General features: G+C 43.1%; 1 protein-coding gene across 1 annotated transcript in view; it reads right to left on the reverse strand.

Annotated features, from left to right (window-relative positions):
* LOC137321575 (CUB and sushi domain-containing protein 1-like) overlaps nt 1-12,698 on the reverse strand; it is a 2,214,006-nt gene that overhangs the window by 12,170 nt on the left and 2,189,138 nt on the right. The window contains exons 65-66 of the mRNA XM_067984007.1: nt 6,196-6,261; nt 4,054-4,215 (exon numbers count right to left, since the gene is read on the reverse strand). Coding sequence (XP_067840108.1) covers nt 4,054-4,215; nt 6,196-6,261 — 228 coding nt within the window. The remainder of the gene's footprint in view (nt 1-4,053; nt 4,216-6,195; nt 6,262-12,698) is intronic.

A 12,698-nucleotide genomic window follows, 5' to 3' on the forward strand; every position in this document is an offset into this window, starting at 1 on the left:
CCCTCCCGTGCCCTCATCCCGGCCCCGACTGCAAAGTGCAATAACTGACCTGTGGCAAACTTGCAGCACTTACCGTGCGCTGCCCGCTCCCGCAGCGCAGTCGTCATTATGATGAGGTCCGACGCCTAATATACAGGGCTCCTTGGACCTCACCATTTGTGTTAACACTGTGCGGGGGGGCACCCAAAAATTGGCACCCCCGAATTTAACCCCCTAAATTATTTACTGTTCTTTAAATCAATGTTACAACCTGACCTGCAAGTGTCTGATGTTGATAGAGGGTGCAAAATAAAACTGGAAAAATGTTCCACTTGCAAGGCAAGTACAAAGGACTTCAACTTCAGGAACTTTATTCCTCAGTGAGTCCTTGGTTTGGTAGAGAGTAACTCCCACTATGGTTGAACTGCATCTGGAGGGGAGCATTTCTCCTGGACTGGCATGACATGTCTACTGGGTTGAATATAACATTTATATTAAAAAAAAATGTTTATTTCATCTTTTCTTAAGGAAATGGCAAACGCGATTATTTGCTGTGCAGCTGACTACTTTAACATTCGTGAAGCAAATGTATCCATTGCTGATCCTGCCCCAGGTTTTTAAACTGGAAACAAACAAATAACTTTAAATTCAGTGAGTTTCTTTCCCCCGTGATACCAACATATTTGCATATTAGAACCCTGCGTCAAAGCTGAGTTACTGCATTTCTATTAAATATAAAAGTAATCTTAAATAACTGCTTTTCAAAGGTCAGGTGGTTTTTGTTCATAATACACTCCATAATCCTAAATGTCACGAGTGCAGTCATTAAAGGGCTCTGACAAAATCCAGATTGATGACGGTTTTTTTATGCAACTAAAATAAGTTAACCATTTACCCACAAACTTTCAACAGAAATCTTAAACTAGAAAATACACTGCGTAATATCACTGTATGAATGTTTGATGCATTCGTGTGTAATTACTCTTTCTGCTGTTTATTTTGAATGGCTTAACAAATCCATTAAAATAATGGATAGCAGAATTTCATACAAGATGTTAAGCATTTGAACAGTAATATACACAAGGTAATTTCTGGGCTCCTATTTTTATTCTCCCGACTCTCAGCCCTGCCCCCACCACCTCAATCCTAGCCTCCATGCAAAGAAGATTCTGGAAAATAGCAGGATACAGGATCCCTGAGATGAACTGAGATTCAATCCATTCAATTTACATTCTAGTGTGAGCTTGTAAATGAGGACATTCTCTGTTTCCATTGGGGCTGTTAATCTGCCAACAAGCCAAGAAATAAGGCTGTCCGAGGATATCATTGCACATGTTTGTGGGGCAATCATGGAAGAACAACCTTCTCCTGCGTCGTCCTGGATTGACGTATCATCTTGTAGATTTGATCTGATCAGATAATAAGCTGATACTAACTTCCTGTAAGATCAATTCGGATTCACATCATGGGACTGTTTTCCCCTTAATTACTTTTAGGAATGCAACTTTATGTGTAACTAGCAGATTTCCCATGGTGTTTGTCACAGTGAGTCAAAGCCCACCATGCATCAGCAGCAAACGCCCTCTGCTCCCATCACAGCCAGAAAGCCCACAACATCCCGCAACAGGGTTTCTCTCCCTTTCTTTTCCTGCACTTTCTAACCCCCCCCTCTCTCTGCCGACATCTTCTTTTCCTCTTAGCAAGTTCGCTCTTCAACCACAAGAGTGCCTCTGTCTCTCTCTACCTCCCTATTCAAAAGGATCTCTCTTTCCTTTTCCCACCAAATGTCTGCTCTTTCTCTCTCTATCCTCTTTTAAGCGGCCCCGGGGGGATCCCTCTCTCTTCGTCCTCGCCCCTCTCCAGTAGAGCCACTCTCCCTTTCCCTTAGCTCCCACAAAAGCTTCTATTTCTCTGTCTCTTTTCTCTCCCTGTTCTGTGGCTGCACCAAGATTGAAATAAGTAAATTGAACTCCTGCACATGTGCACTTTTTTTTCACCCCTCTTCCTTTGCTTCTCTTTTTCCACTCTCTCCTCCTTCACTTCTTGTTATTCTCTCAAATCATTTTTCTTCTCTTCTTCATTTTCACTTTCTCTTTTTTTCTCCTTTCTCTCTCTTCTGTTTTATCTCTTTTTTTTGTGTATTTCTGTAATACTCTCCCCTGTTTCCTTCATTTCCCCTACGATGTGGGGATACAGGAGGAGTTGGGCAGGTCAGTTTAATTTAGCAGTTATTTAGTTTAACTGATTTGAATGCCTCCAGTGATATGGCAAAGAGAGAAATTTAGATCAAAATGTTAAGCATTCATAAGTATTTTTGATCATATTCTCACTTTTAATGTTTTCCCGAGCATGTGCCACTCCTTGACTGAGAGGACAAACACACAGGGGCTGAAACTTCTCAATCTCGAATTACAAACTGGCAGTGATTCGTACATCGAATCTTGCTTAAACATCCACGGTCAGGACAGCGTCAGGTAACTTCAATAAATCTGTCGGGGCCCTGTGTCAGTAAGGGCACATCTGGGGTGCCCACTCGATGGGTACAGAGTAAAAATACAAGATTAAGAAGCTGTGTTAGGTTCAAAGCTCGTAGAACTAGCTACTAAATCGTGGACATCTTTGAATCTGCCCCCTTTAGCTACGAGTTCATTTCGCTGCAGCTGTTTTAAATTTTCTGGGGTGTTCCAGGCCAAGACCCATGCCTGGACACTCCATTGGAAATTACTTCGATTGTGACATTGATCGCGATGCCAGTCTCTTGTCAGCATCCAGGTTGTTCAGAGCAAAGGAGGCAGGAGCAGATGAAATTCCAAGCAGCCAGCCCCACTGCCTTAGAATCACAGAAACTTATGGCACAGAAGGAGGCCACTCGGCCCATCGTGTCTGTACCGGCTGAAAAAGAGCCACCCAGCCTAATCCCACTTTCCAGCTCTTGTTCCATATCCTTGTAGGTTACGGCACCTCAAATGCACATCCAAGTACCCTTTAAATGAGTTGAGGGTTTCTGCCTCTACCACCCTTGAGTTCCAGACCCCCACCACCCTCTGGGTGAAAAAAATTCTCTTCAACTCCCCCCTAATCCTTCTACCAATCACTTTAAATCTATGCTCCCTGGTTATTGACCTCTCTGCTAAGGGAAATGGGTCCTTCCTATCCGCTCTATCTAGGCCCCTCATAATTTTATACAGCTCAATTAAATCACCTCTCAGCCTTCTCTTTTCCAAAGAAAACAACCCCAGCCTATCCAATTTTTCCTCATAGCTAAAATTCTGCAGTCCTGGCAACATTCTCGTAAATCTCCTCTGTATCCTCTCTAGTGCAATCACATCTTTCTTGTAATGTGGTGACCAGAACTGTACACAGTACTCAAGCTGTGGCCTAACTAGTGTTTTATACAGTTCTAGCATAACCTCCCTGCTCTTATATTCCATGCCTCGGCTAATATTGAATGGCTATCAACCTGTCCTGCTACCTTCAGGGATCTGTGGACATGCACTCCAAGGTCCCTCGGTTCCTCTACACTTCTCAGTATCCTCCCATTTATTGTGTATTCCCTTCTCGACATCAGGTCGCCAACAGGATAGAGGGAACGACGCAGCCTACGATTTTCAGGGTGGAAAGGTGCCTTTCTGGGTCCCATCCCTCCCTCTCTTGACCCGCCCTTTTTATGCCAAAACTCCACCCAAGGCCCTGAGAAAATGTGGGACCACAGACCCTTACCCAGGCTACTTTTGATCCAATCGCTGGGAATGGTCCAGGATGACATGGCCATTGATTTTTGCCTCCAGCTCTATGGGGAAATCAACCTGCATCCTTTTGACATCCCCCGCTCTCTCCCTTCTAGCCTGGCCAAAGTCTGGAACTAGTCTCACTGGGAATCATGAGCATGAATCTATAGATTACTATTCCTCAGAATGGCCCACTGGACCGCAACTAGCTCATCTATCCAAAACAAAACAATCTTTTTTTTAGCGCAAATTCTTCTTCAAAGAAAATGTGAATACAGAACTTCAGAATTTTACTTGGCTGACAACGAGCTGCAGCGCAGTCATGGGACAGGAGATGAAAACCTACCTGATAGCTTTAACTCCATGCTGCTGTGTTCGATGAAAGTTACATTTACTCGGCCATTGGAAATATTAAAATTATCAACAGTTAATGTTGCTGGTTGTTTCTTTCCCAGGTATTCATAGAATCCCTTCCAAATAGAGTTCATAGCGAATACACCTGGAGGCACTAAAGGAATAAATGCAGATTTGGCTGTAAGAATTACATTTAAATTGACCAAACAAACATACAGCAAATGAGTGAAAAATGTACAGCAGTGACAATTTATGGGCAAATAACTGCTTTACTTTTTAAAAAAGGCACTGTTTTCAGAGGATTTTCTCCTTCCTTTGCACATGACACAATGGCGTCAATTGGTTTGAAAGTGATCAACTGTGACACTTGCATCCCTCACCGAAAAAGAATTCCCAAAACTGTGTTCATGAAAACACAAGGGGCCAGATTTTAAACATAGAAAATAGGAGCAGGAGAAGGCCATTCGGCCCTTCGAGCCTGCTCCGCCATTCAATATGATCATGGCTGATCCTCTATTACAATACCATATTCCCGCTCTCTCCCCATAGCTCTTGATGCCTTTTGTGTCTAGAAACCTATCTAGCTCCTTCTTAAATATATTCAGTGACTTGGCCTCCACAGCCTTCTGTGGTAGAGAATTCCACAGGTTCACCACCCGTGCTGAAAAAATAATGGCTTGTGAACGACACATGGCGTTAATAATTGTCCAGCAACTTGCAGCGAGGAAGAAATACCCTGGGAATTGCGCATCGCCACAATTTACTGGTCGACATGCGCCACTCCGCCGTTAGCTCCGTGAAAACGTCATCTCGTGCTTAACCTCTCCCTGGTTTTCATGAAGTTGCTGCATTTGGACATTAATTGTCCATTAAACTCGCCACAGAAAGTTAAGAATAGTAATTAATAATGTAAGTCCCCTTTTAACGAGGTGATAATTATTAATGACTGTCACCTCTCTTGCCCAGAAAGTAAACAATTAAAAGTGTGGCGTTGTGAATTATTTTAGGAGATTTTAAAAATGTCAAATTTTTAATTTTTTTACTTTTCCTTTCTGATTTTTTTTTCTCTCTCTCTCTTAAATCCAATCTTTCTTTCCCTCTCTTTATTTCTCTTTCTGTGCCTGATTTGACATTGAATTCACCCACTCTAATTCACCCTCCTTCTCAGTCCTTCCTCCGTTTATTTTGCATTCCTTTAATCTCATAGGTGATGGAGATACACCGTTTGACCCTTGCTCATCAAGGTCCCAGATGCCCTGCTTCCCTCGCTGCATCGTTACCAGCTCCCACTTCCAGCAACTTTGTGGGGCGAAAAATTTTAAAACCTAAATGTGCACAAAGAAGTCTAACACTGCGAGATGCCCCGTCCCAGCAAAATCTGGCCCAATAACACAAGACAGTGCCCCTTTAAAAGACATTTTTTTTCATTTGAAATTATCTCATTCTGTCCACACCGCAAAATTGCTGGCAGGTAAAGCTAATATCCTGCTGTTCCCTCCAACTCAAAGTACTGACGGCTGCCTCTTTGATGTATTCATGTTACAGAGATAGGTTAGAAAAACCCTCTGGCCATGTTAGTGTTTATCATTGTGAAATCTTGGGCAGTGACGCAATTCAATTGGAAATGGTCATACGTCCAAGTTTTCTTCATATCGGGTACACAATGGATTTTTGTTGTTCCGGGAAATATATTAATATTTGTATTGCTCATTTCTTCAAGTTCTCGGAGTCGGGATCATGAAACGAGCTAATGTCGTCTCAGTTGCCCTTCTAATGATGGTCGTTCCCCCCCCCCCAACACAGTCACAATTTCAGCTCCCTTGTATGGTGACTTATGAAGTAAAAAGAAGGTACTATGGCCACAGATGGCGGAGCATGCACTCTACACCAGTGTGAGCAGATTTTACACTGCTGTGACATCAGAAACTTTTTACCCACGTCTACTTAGAACAGTAGGATTGAACCTTAGTTTTAAAAAAATCTATCACATACAAATATCAAAGGCCTGGAATGCTAAGTCATTCGTTTTTGTTAATCTTTAAATTTTATAATATCGATAGAAAGAGATCTTTAGACAAAGTAAGTTACTAAAATATAGCAAATTTCGAGCAATTAATCTGGAATAAATACCAACCTGGAGCCTTGGTTTTATGAGTTCCTGAATCAGTGCCTTTTGATCTGCCATTTATTTTAGGCCCAGCTGAAAATGACAGGAAGGCCGTTAGGTTCTGTCAAATACAAGGATTAATTATCTGCTGTGCAGGACAATTAAATCCTGAAGGCTGATGAAGAGATAAGCATTTTCATATCACCTGCTAATTTAAGCAATGCAATTAGAGCAGGCAGCTCTCTATTAATAGACCTGTTGTGAAAGCAAAACACTTTGTCGTCTCAGACACTCACTGTAATCGTCTTAAATTTAGTTTCAAAACACAACCGCAAGTGATAACGGTTCTTTTTCTATGTTAGAAACTGGTCTTTTTGCTCTCTTTTTAAGAGTGTTTCTCTTTTTCCCAGTGCTGCACATTAGTCTTTGGTCCTAGAGGACATCAGTGGCCATATTCTCTTCTAAAACAAAAAGACAAGGGAAATACTGGAAACACAAGGCAGGCCATTCAGCACCTGTGGGGAAAAAAAACTAACAGGTTAACATTTTGGATGTAACCATTCCCCAGAACTGGAAAAATGGGGAAAAAAAACACGCCTTCAAACAAGACCGAACAAAGAGGAGGGGAGGAAGAAAAGAGGGAAAAAAAATACACACACGAGAGAGGAAGCATAAGTGAAGATGGTCTATATATCAGATGATACGAAGAAGCATAAAAGAACTAACAGAAACAAAGAATATGCAAACAGCTGAGCCACTGGGAGGTAAATGTGTCTGAAGTGGCAACAGGGGAAAATGGCAAAACAGTGTAGGGTCCCAAAAGCCTGAATAGAAAAAGATCAGGTTCGCACCGAGGATGAACGCTCCTCCGCAGCCAGCGTTCTGATGACGGGGCCTCACCTAAGCACCCAACCCACCACCCCCGCCCGCTTCCCCAAGATACCAACAGACCAGCAACCCCTGTTGTAAAGAAAGTTTGTGCTGAGCTTCACTGTAATAGTGTAGACGGCTAAAGGCGGAGAGATGGACAGGGAATGAAACTGGTAAGCGACAGGGAGCTCAGGATCACACTTGCAGACAGAATGGGTGCGTACAGCAAAATGACCAGCTGATCTGCATTTGTTCTCCCCAGTATTGAGAAGACCACACCGTGAGCAACAAATAACAATATACTAGATTGGAGGAAGTAGATGTAAATTATTGTCAGACAATGGTTTAATAAACCTGTCGGTATGCAGTTAGTGGCACACCAATCAGTGAGGTTAGCTGCAATCTAAAGTTGGAAAGACTGAAGGACTTTAATTATAGTGTTCCTATATGTAAGATTTTGTCTGAAATACTATGTTTATTTAATATGAAATATTTAGTTGCATCAACATTAACGTAAAACATTTTAATAAGCTTTTCTGTAAATATGTTTCATGTTCAAAGGTGTGTTTGGGGCCCTGGACTGGGGTGTGGGAGGAGATGAACGAGCAGTTGTTGCATGGGAAGGTGTCAGTGAAAGAAAACCAAAAATCATTGAAGTGGCAGAGGATGTAACAAGTCAAACTAAAAAATATACATCGTGTCACATCGTTCACCTGACGAAGGAGGTAGCCTCCGAAAGCTTGTGAATTTAAAATAAAATTGCTGGACTATAACTTGGTGTTGTAAAATTGTTTACAATTAAAAAATATACAGGGAATAGAAAAGACAAGGATATGCAAATCACATTATGGATGCCATAACAGCAAAGGGAATGTACAGCAGGAAGAAATTTCCATGGGCCATGAACTTGTGCCTGATAATTCCTGCCCTGATGTGCCCTGCTCTCCTAGCTGAAAGAGTACAGCTGGTGACAGCCTCGCCAACTTGTCAACTGCAGAGGATACAGAAGTGCCACTACCTATATTTGTGACTAATCCTAGTGGACCTGGATAAGTAGTAGAGATCTCCTTTGCTGGAGTCGCTGTGAGCTCGTTGTGTTTTCAGAGAGTGCACTCACTGTCATTTCTGCGTGGCTACGTGACAGCATAGAATTAAATTCAAGTGAATTTTATATGAATGGCAACCAGCCACTCCCGTGGTCCTCCTGTCATACCACTGCCAGAGGCCATCTCCACACAAATCCCACTAATCTGTCTGAATAAAGACAGACCAGAGGGGATGGATGGGATCTGAAAGTCCCCAAGAATAAATAAGGCGGATTCCACAGTTCGACAAACCAAGTCAAGCATAGAACTGTTTCAAGTGAGAGTGATTCTGTAATAGGTGCAACACAAGTATCTCAGTCATTTTGGATCCAATGCAGCAGCAAGATATTGATTACTTGTCATTTTATTCACAAAGTGACTTTTTTTTAAGGAGAAATTGCAATATACTGCAAGAGTACATAGAAATAATGATGATTCGAGTATGGTTTCCCGCTTTCATTGATCGCTGTCAATCTCATCTTTCACCAAATACTTAAAATACGCTGCATGCCTTCATTCGGTATTTCTGACAATAAAATTACTACCATTTGAAATTCAGCTACCAACAGTCTGCCAAATAAAAATATGCAATTTGAAAAATGTAATTACAGATGGGGAAAGCACTTTTGCTGACCCACAGGGACAAATAAGTGGATTCACAGACTGTAACAGCACTCCACCTCCCACCTGAAGTTTGTCTTGTTTCACAGGCAGTACGTACTACATTGACAGCTACAACAGGTTCACTGCGGTTGACCCAGACACAGGGTAGAGAGAGAGGTGGATCAGCTGGATTATTTCATTCATATATATGGAGAAAAATATACATGCCATTTCCATTGTATAATGGCCTCCTACAAAGTGGTTTGTGGTGTAACAGTAATTGCAGCACCCTGTCACATTAAGAGATTGAGGAACTTTCACAGCAACTTGGATTCTTTAGCTTCAGAAATGCAAGAAGCTGGTTCATCTTCTAAAAAATGTATCCATTCTCGGTAAGCGGGTGTCGCTGGCACGACCAGCATTTATTGCCCGTCTCTTGTGGCTCTGAGAAGGTGGCAGTGTGCCTACGTAATGAACCGCTGTAGTGGTTTAATACAACTGAGTGGCTTGCTCAGCCACTTCAGAGGGCAGTTAAAAGTCAACCAGGTCGGTGTGGGACTGGAGTCACATATAGCCAGACACCGGAGGTTTCCTTCCCTAAAGGACATCGCTAAGCACTGTGCGAAATGTTGTTCAGGCCTCAAATATGATGCAGCCTGTTTTAATCCCATTTTTTTGTCACCAGTGAATTTGAAGGGAATATCAAGCAAATTAACTTGCCTTCCTGTTTATTCATTTGTATCACGAATGATGTAAAGAAGATATTAAATTGACTCACTATTTGCTGTGTGAAGCTCAGAAGGTGAAGGACAATCAGTGAACCGTAACTGGTACACGCTGCTTCTTATTTGGAAGCCAAATGCTGAACACAAAACTGTTGGAGGATGAATACTAAATAAGTAACTACATCAGCCCCAAGGTTAGCAACTGTGGGCAGGAATTTTTTGTCAGGAAAGTCAGAGCTTTTCAACCGTTTATGATGCTGCAAATGTTGCTTTGAGATTGGTACCTGCTTAAAGTAGTGCAGCATTGGGAGTGCTAGTTTTACTGTCGGCTCTGTATCTCTGTCTTGTTTGGTAAAATGGAGCTCTACTCATCAGTATCCAAATGCTGGTTACATTTTTATGGTCCGTAAAGAGCCAATATGATAGTCAGCGCTCTGCTCAGTTTTAAGAAAAAGTTTTAAAAAGTTTGATGTAAAAAGTTCCCAAACACTCTTTTGGAAGTTTCCTTTGCACTGGTTGCAGTTTCACTACAGCTGGTGCGAAGCTGAAGCAAGTGGTCTCACACCACTTGGCACAATTTAACATGCTATCGGTCCAGTGACTTCGCTCCCTAGTTATACTGCAGATTTTGGGCTGGATTTCCCTGATTCGGTTCCAGAAGGGTGAGGGCGCGACTTCCACTTGCTGCAAGGGTCTGCTATGATTCCGACCCAGTTTTCTAGGTTGGGGGGGGGGGGGTCATTAATTATGCCTGGTGGGCTCCCAACAGGACACACACCGGCAAGTGGGAGCCCGATGCTGCCGGCCAGAAAAATTTGGGCAGTTCTGCGGCAGCACCACCACTGCAGCTCTTGAAGAGGAAGAGGCCACTTAAAGGGGAGGAGGCCACTTAAAGGGGAGGAGGCCATTTAAAAGGGAAGGAAGAGCCCTGATGATTGGAAAGGGATTTTCTTCTTAGGCCTTGGAGTGGGCAAAAAAGGTAAGTGTTTGAGGCCTGAGTGAGAGGTGCCCATTAAGGGACCCTCTTTCTCTTAAAGGGGCATTGGGGCCTCCACCACTTCAACGGAGCCTACCCCTACCCCTCTCCTGGCAGTCCACGGTGGCGCGGAATCAGCGGCAGAGCCAGTGAAATAGGGGTGGCTTGCAAGGATACGCCTCCCTGCTGCCAATTACTTGTGGCAGGCAGGGGAGGGGTTGCAGGCTGCTTTCCCCATTCGGACGAGGGGAGAAAAATAGAAGCTGGGGTGGATACGAGGCGGCGGGCCTCACAGTCAGGTTTCCCTGCACCTCCCGCTGCTATTACACCAAATTTGGGGCTGGATAGTGGAGGAAAGCCCAGGCGCTTATAGCGATGCAACATCAGTGAAAATACTTCAATATTAACGAGGCCACGAATGACAGAATTAGTCTTAACTGCGCCGCCAGTTTACTTGTAACGCTGTTAATTTAGTGAATGAACATTGCTTGTGTATCTGTTTGTTCAGATTCAGTTCCCAGCAGAGGCTAGGAGTAATCAGGACTCATGAGTTCAGAGGGGTTGTTATATTTCTCAGACAATACCAAGAAGCAGAGATCATGGTGTCAATTTTAACCGTACCCGCCCAGCGGAAACCAGGCGCGTGCTCAGTTAAAAACGAGCAGGTTACTTAACCTCTCAGATCCTGACCGTTTCCGATATTAACCTGAAGGCAGATGGGAGCCTAAAGCAGGTGGGAGCCTCGTAAATTTATGCAAATCAGGGTTCTATTATGTTTCATCCGGGGTCTGAGGGGGGAAGTCACTGCGGATTTCCCCGCTCGGCAGAAGCGGGTCTGCTGCCGGCCTGTAGTACAGACGAGGCCCTTCAGGTATGTCTAAAAAGTTTCCTTTGTGGGACCAAGAAAAGGTGTGGAACCTTGCAAAATATAACCTTTAAAACAGAGCCATAAAGTCAAAAGGTTCTAAGATTGATTCCCTACTTGTGTTGAGTTAGTTAATCTCAGAGGTGGGAATTGAAAGTACTGCAGTTGGTGGCGGCAGCCCTGAGCTAGGCCGATGAATATCGGGGGTTCCCATTCCTGATTTGTATCTAGTGTCCCATCCCACCGACATACACACAGCCAAATAGCTTGTCGATCATTGTCCAGCCTCACAAAGGAAGAATGACCATCTGGATGGGATACTGGAGGAGGGCATACACCAGCATCTTAAGAAGAGGAGGGGAGCAAGTTGGACCAGATAATTAGTTAATGGCCACAGAGATCCAAAGGCTCCATGCTTCTGTTTAACATGTGGTTTCTGGTCATCTGCACAGGGAACTTTAATCAAGTTTATATTTCTAGCAACTGTACAAGAAATCACACCAGTCAATGAGCAACAAAGTTCATTTTACTTATGAGAAAGATGTTATTCAATCATTGACATTTTATAATCATTAAGGATGCAGGAACAGACCACTACTGGCGTGATATTTTATATTCAGAAGGTTGTAACGTGTAAAGGATTCAGCCACTGTCAATAAGGTAGGATTTGCTAGTTGTAAGGGCAATGTAGAGCACAATGATGTTGAGGCTTATTTGATTTATTGGTGCCATGTGGATTTTAACACTGACAAATTAATATTTCAACCTTGGTTTAAATCTATTTCTGTGGTTCTTTTGAAGCACTGTGGCGATGTTGGAATGCAGCGAGGGAGCAATCAACTGGGTGCTAATTCGAACATCGCCTGGAGTACTGTGCTTGAGGAGTTTTTATATGGCAACTACCAAAGGCCCAGTTTGATGAGGGACCAAGGTCAATTATTTGTGGATGTAAGAAAAGCACTATATAAGCTTTCTATATTTTTAAAAACCTAAGCTACATTATTATAAACCTCACGTTAAAGTAAAATACATGCTGGTTCGCTATGGGTTGCTGTCTTTATCAAAACAAGCTTCCTACGACCTTGTGAGAGAGAAAGCCCTTTTGGTTAACAAGCACCTAGGCCATCTTAATGGTGGTATCAATAGAGGAATGCAAAAGGGAGTTAAGATGAGGCTGTGGGAATCAGAAAGGAGTGTTGCTTTGCCAAATGTTGGGAGTAAGGGAGTAAGACCTTTCCAGACAGAGAGGGTGATTAATGGGAAGCTCAGACATACAGTTGTTTGTGCTTAAAACATATATAAGTGAGGTGCTTTCCGGTAACTAACTGGATCATTCTCAGGGCACGGCTGGACTGCCCATTAAGATCAGGCCTTTGGTGGTGCACTCTGGGGTCTGTGGTCTCTTG

Source organism: Heptranchias perlo, chromosome 5 (assembly GCF_035084215.1).
Source record: "Heptranchias perlo isolate sHepPer1 chromosome 5, sHepPer1.hap1, whole genome shotgun sequence".
NCBI lineage: Eukaryota > Metazoa > Chordata > Chondrichthyes > Hexanchiformes > Hexanchidae > Heptranchias > Heptranchias perlo.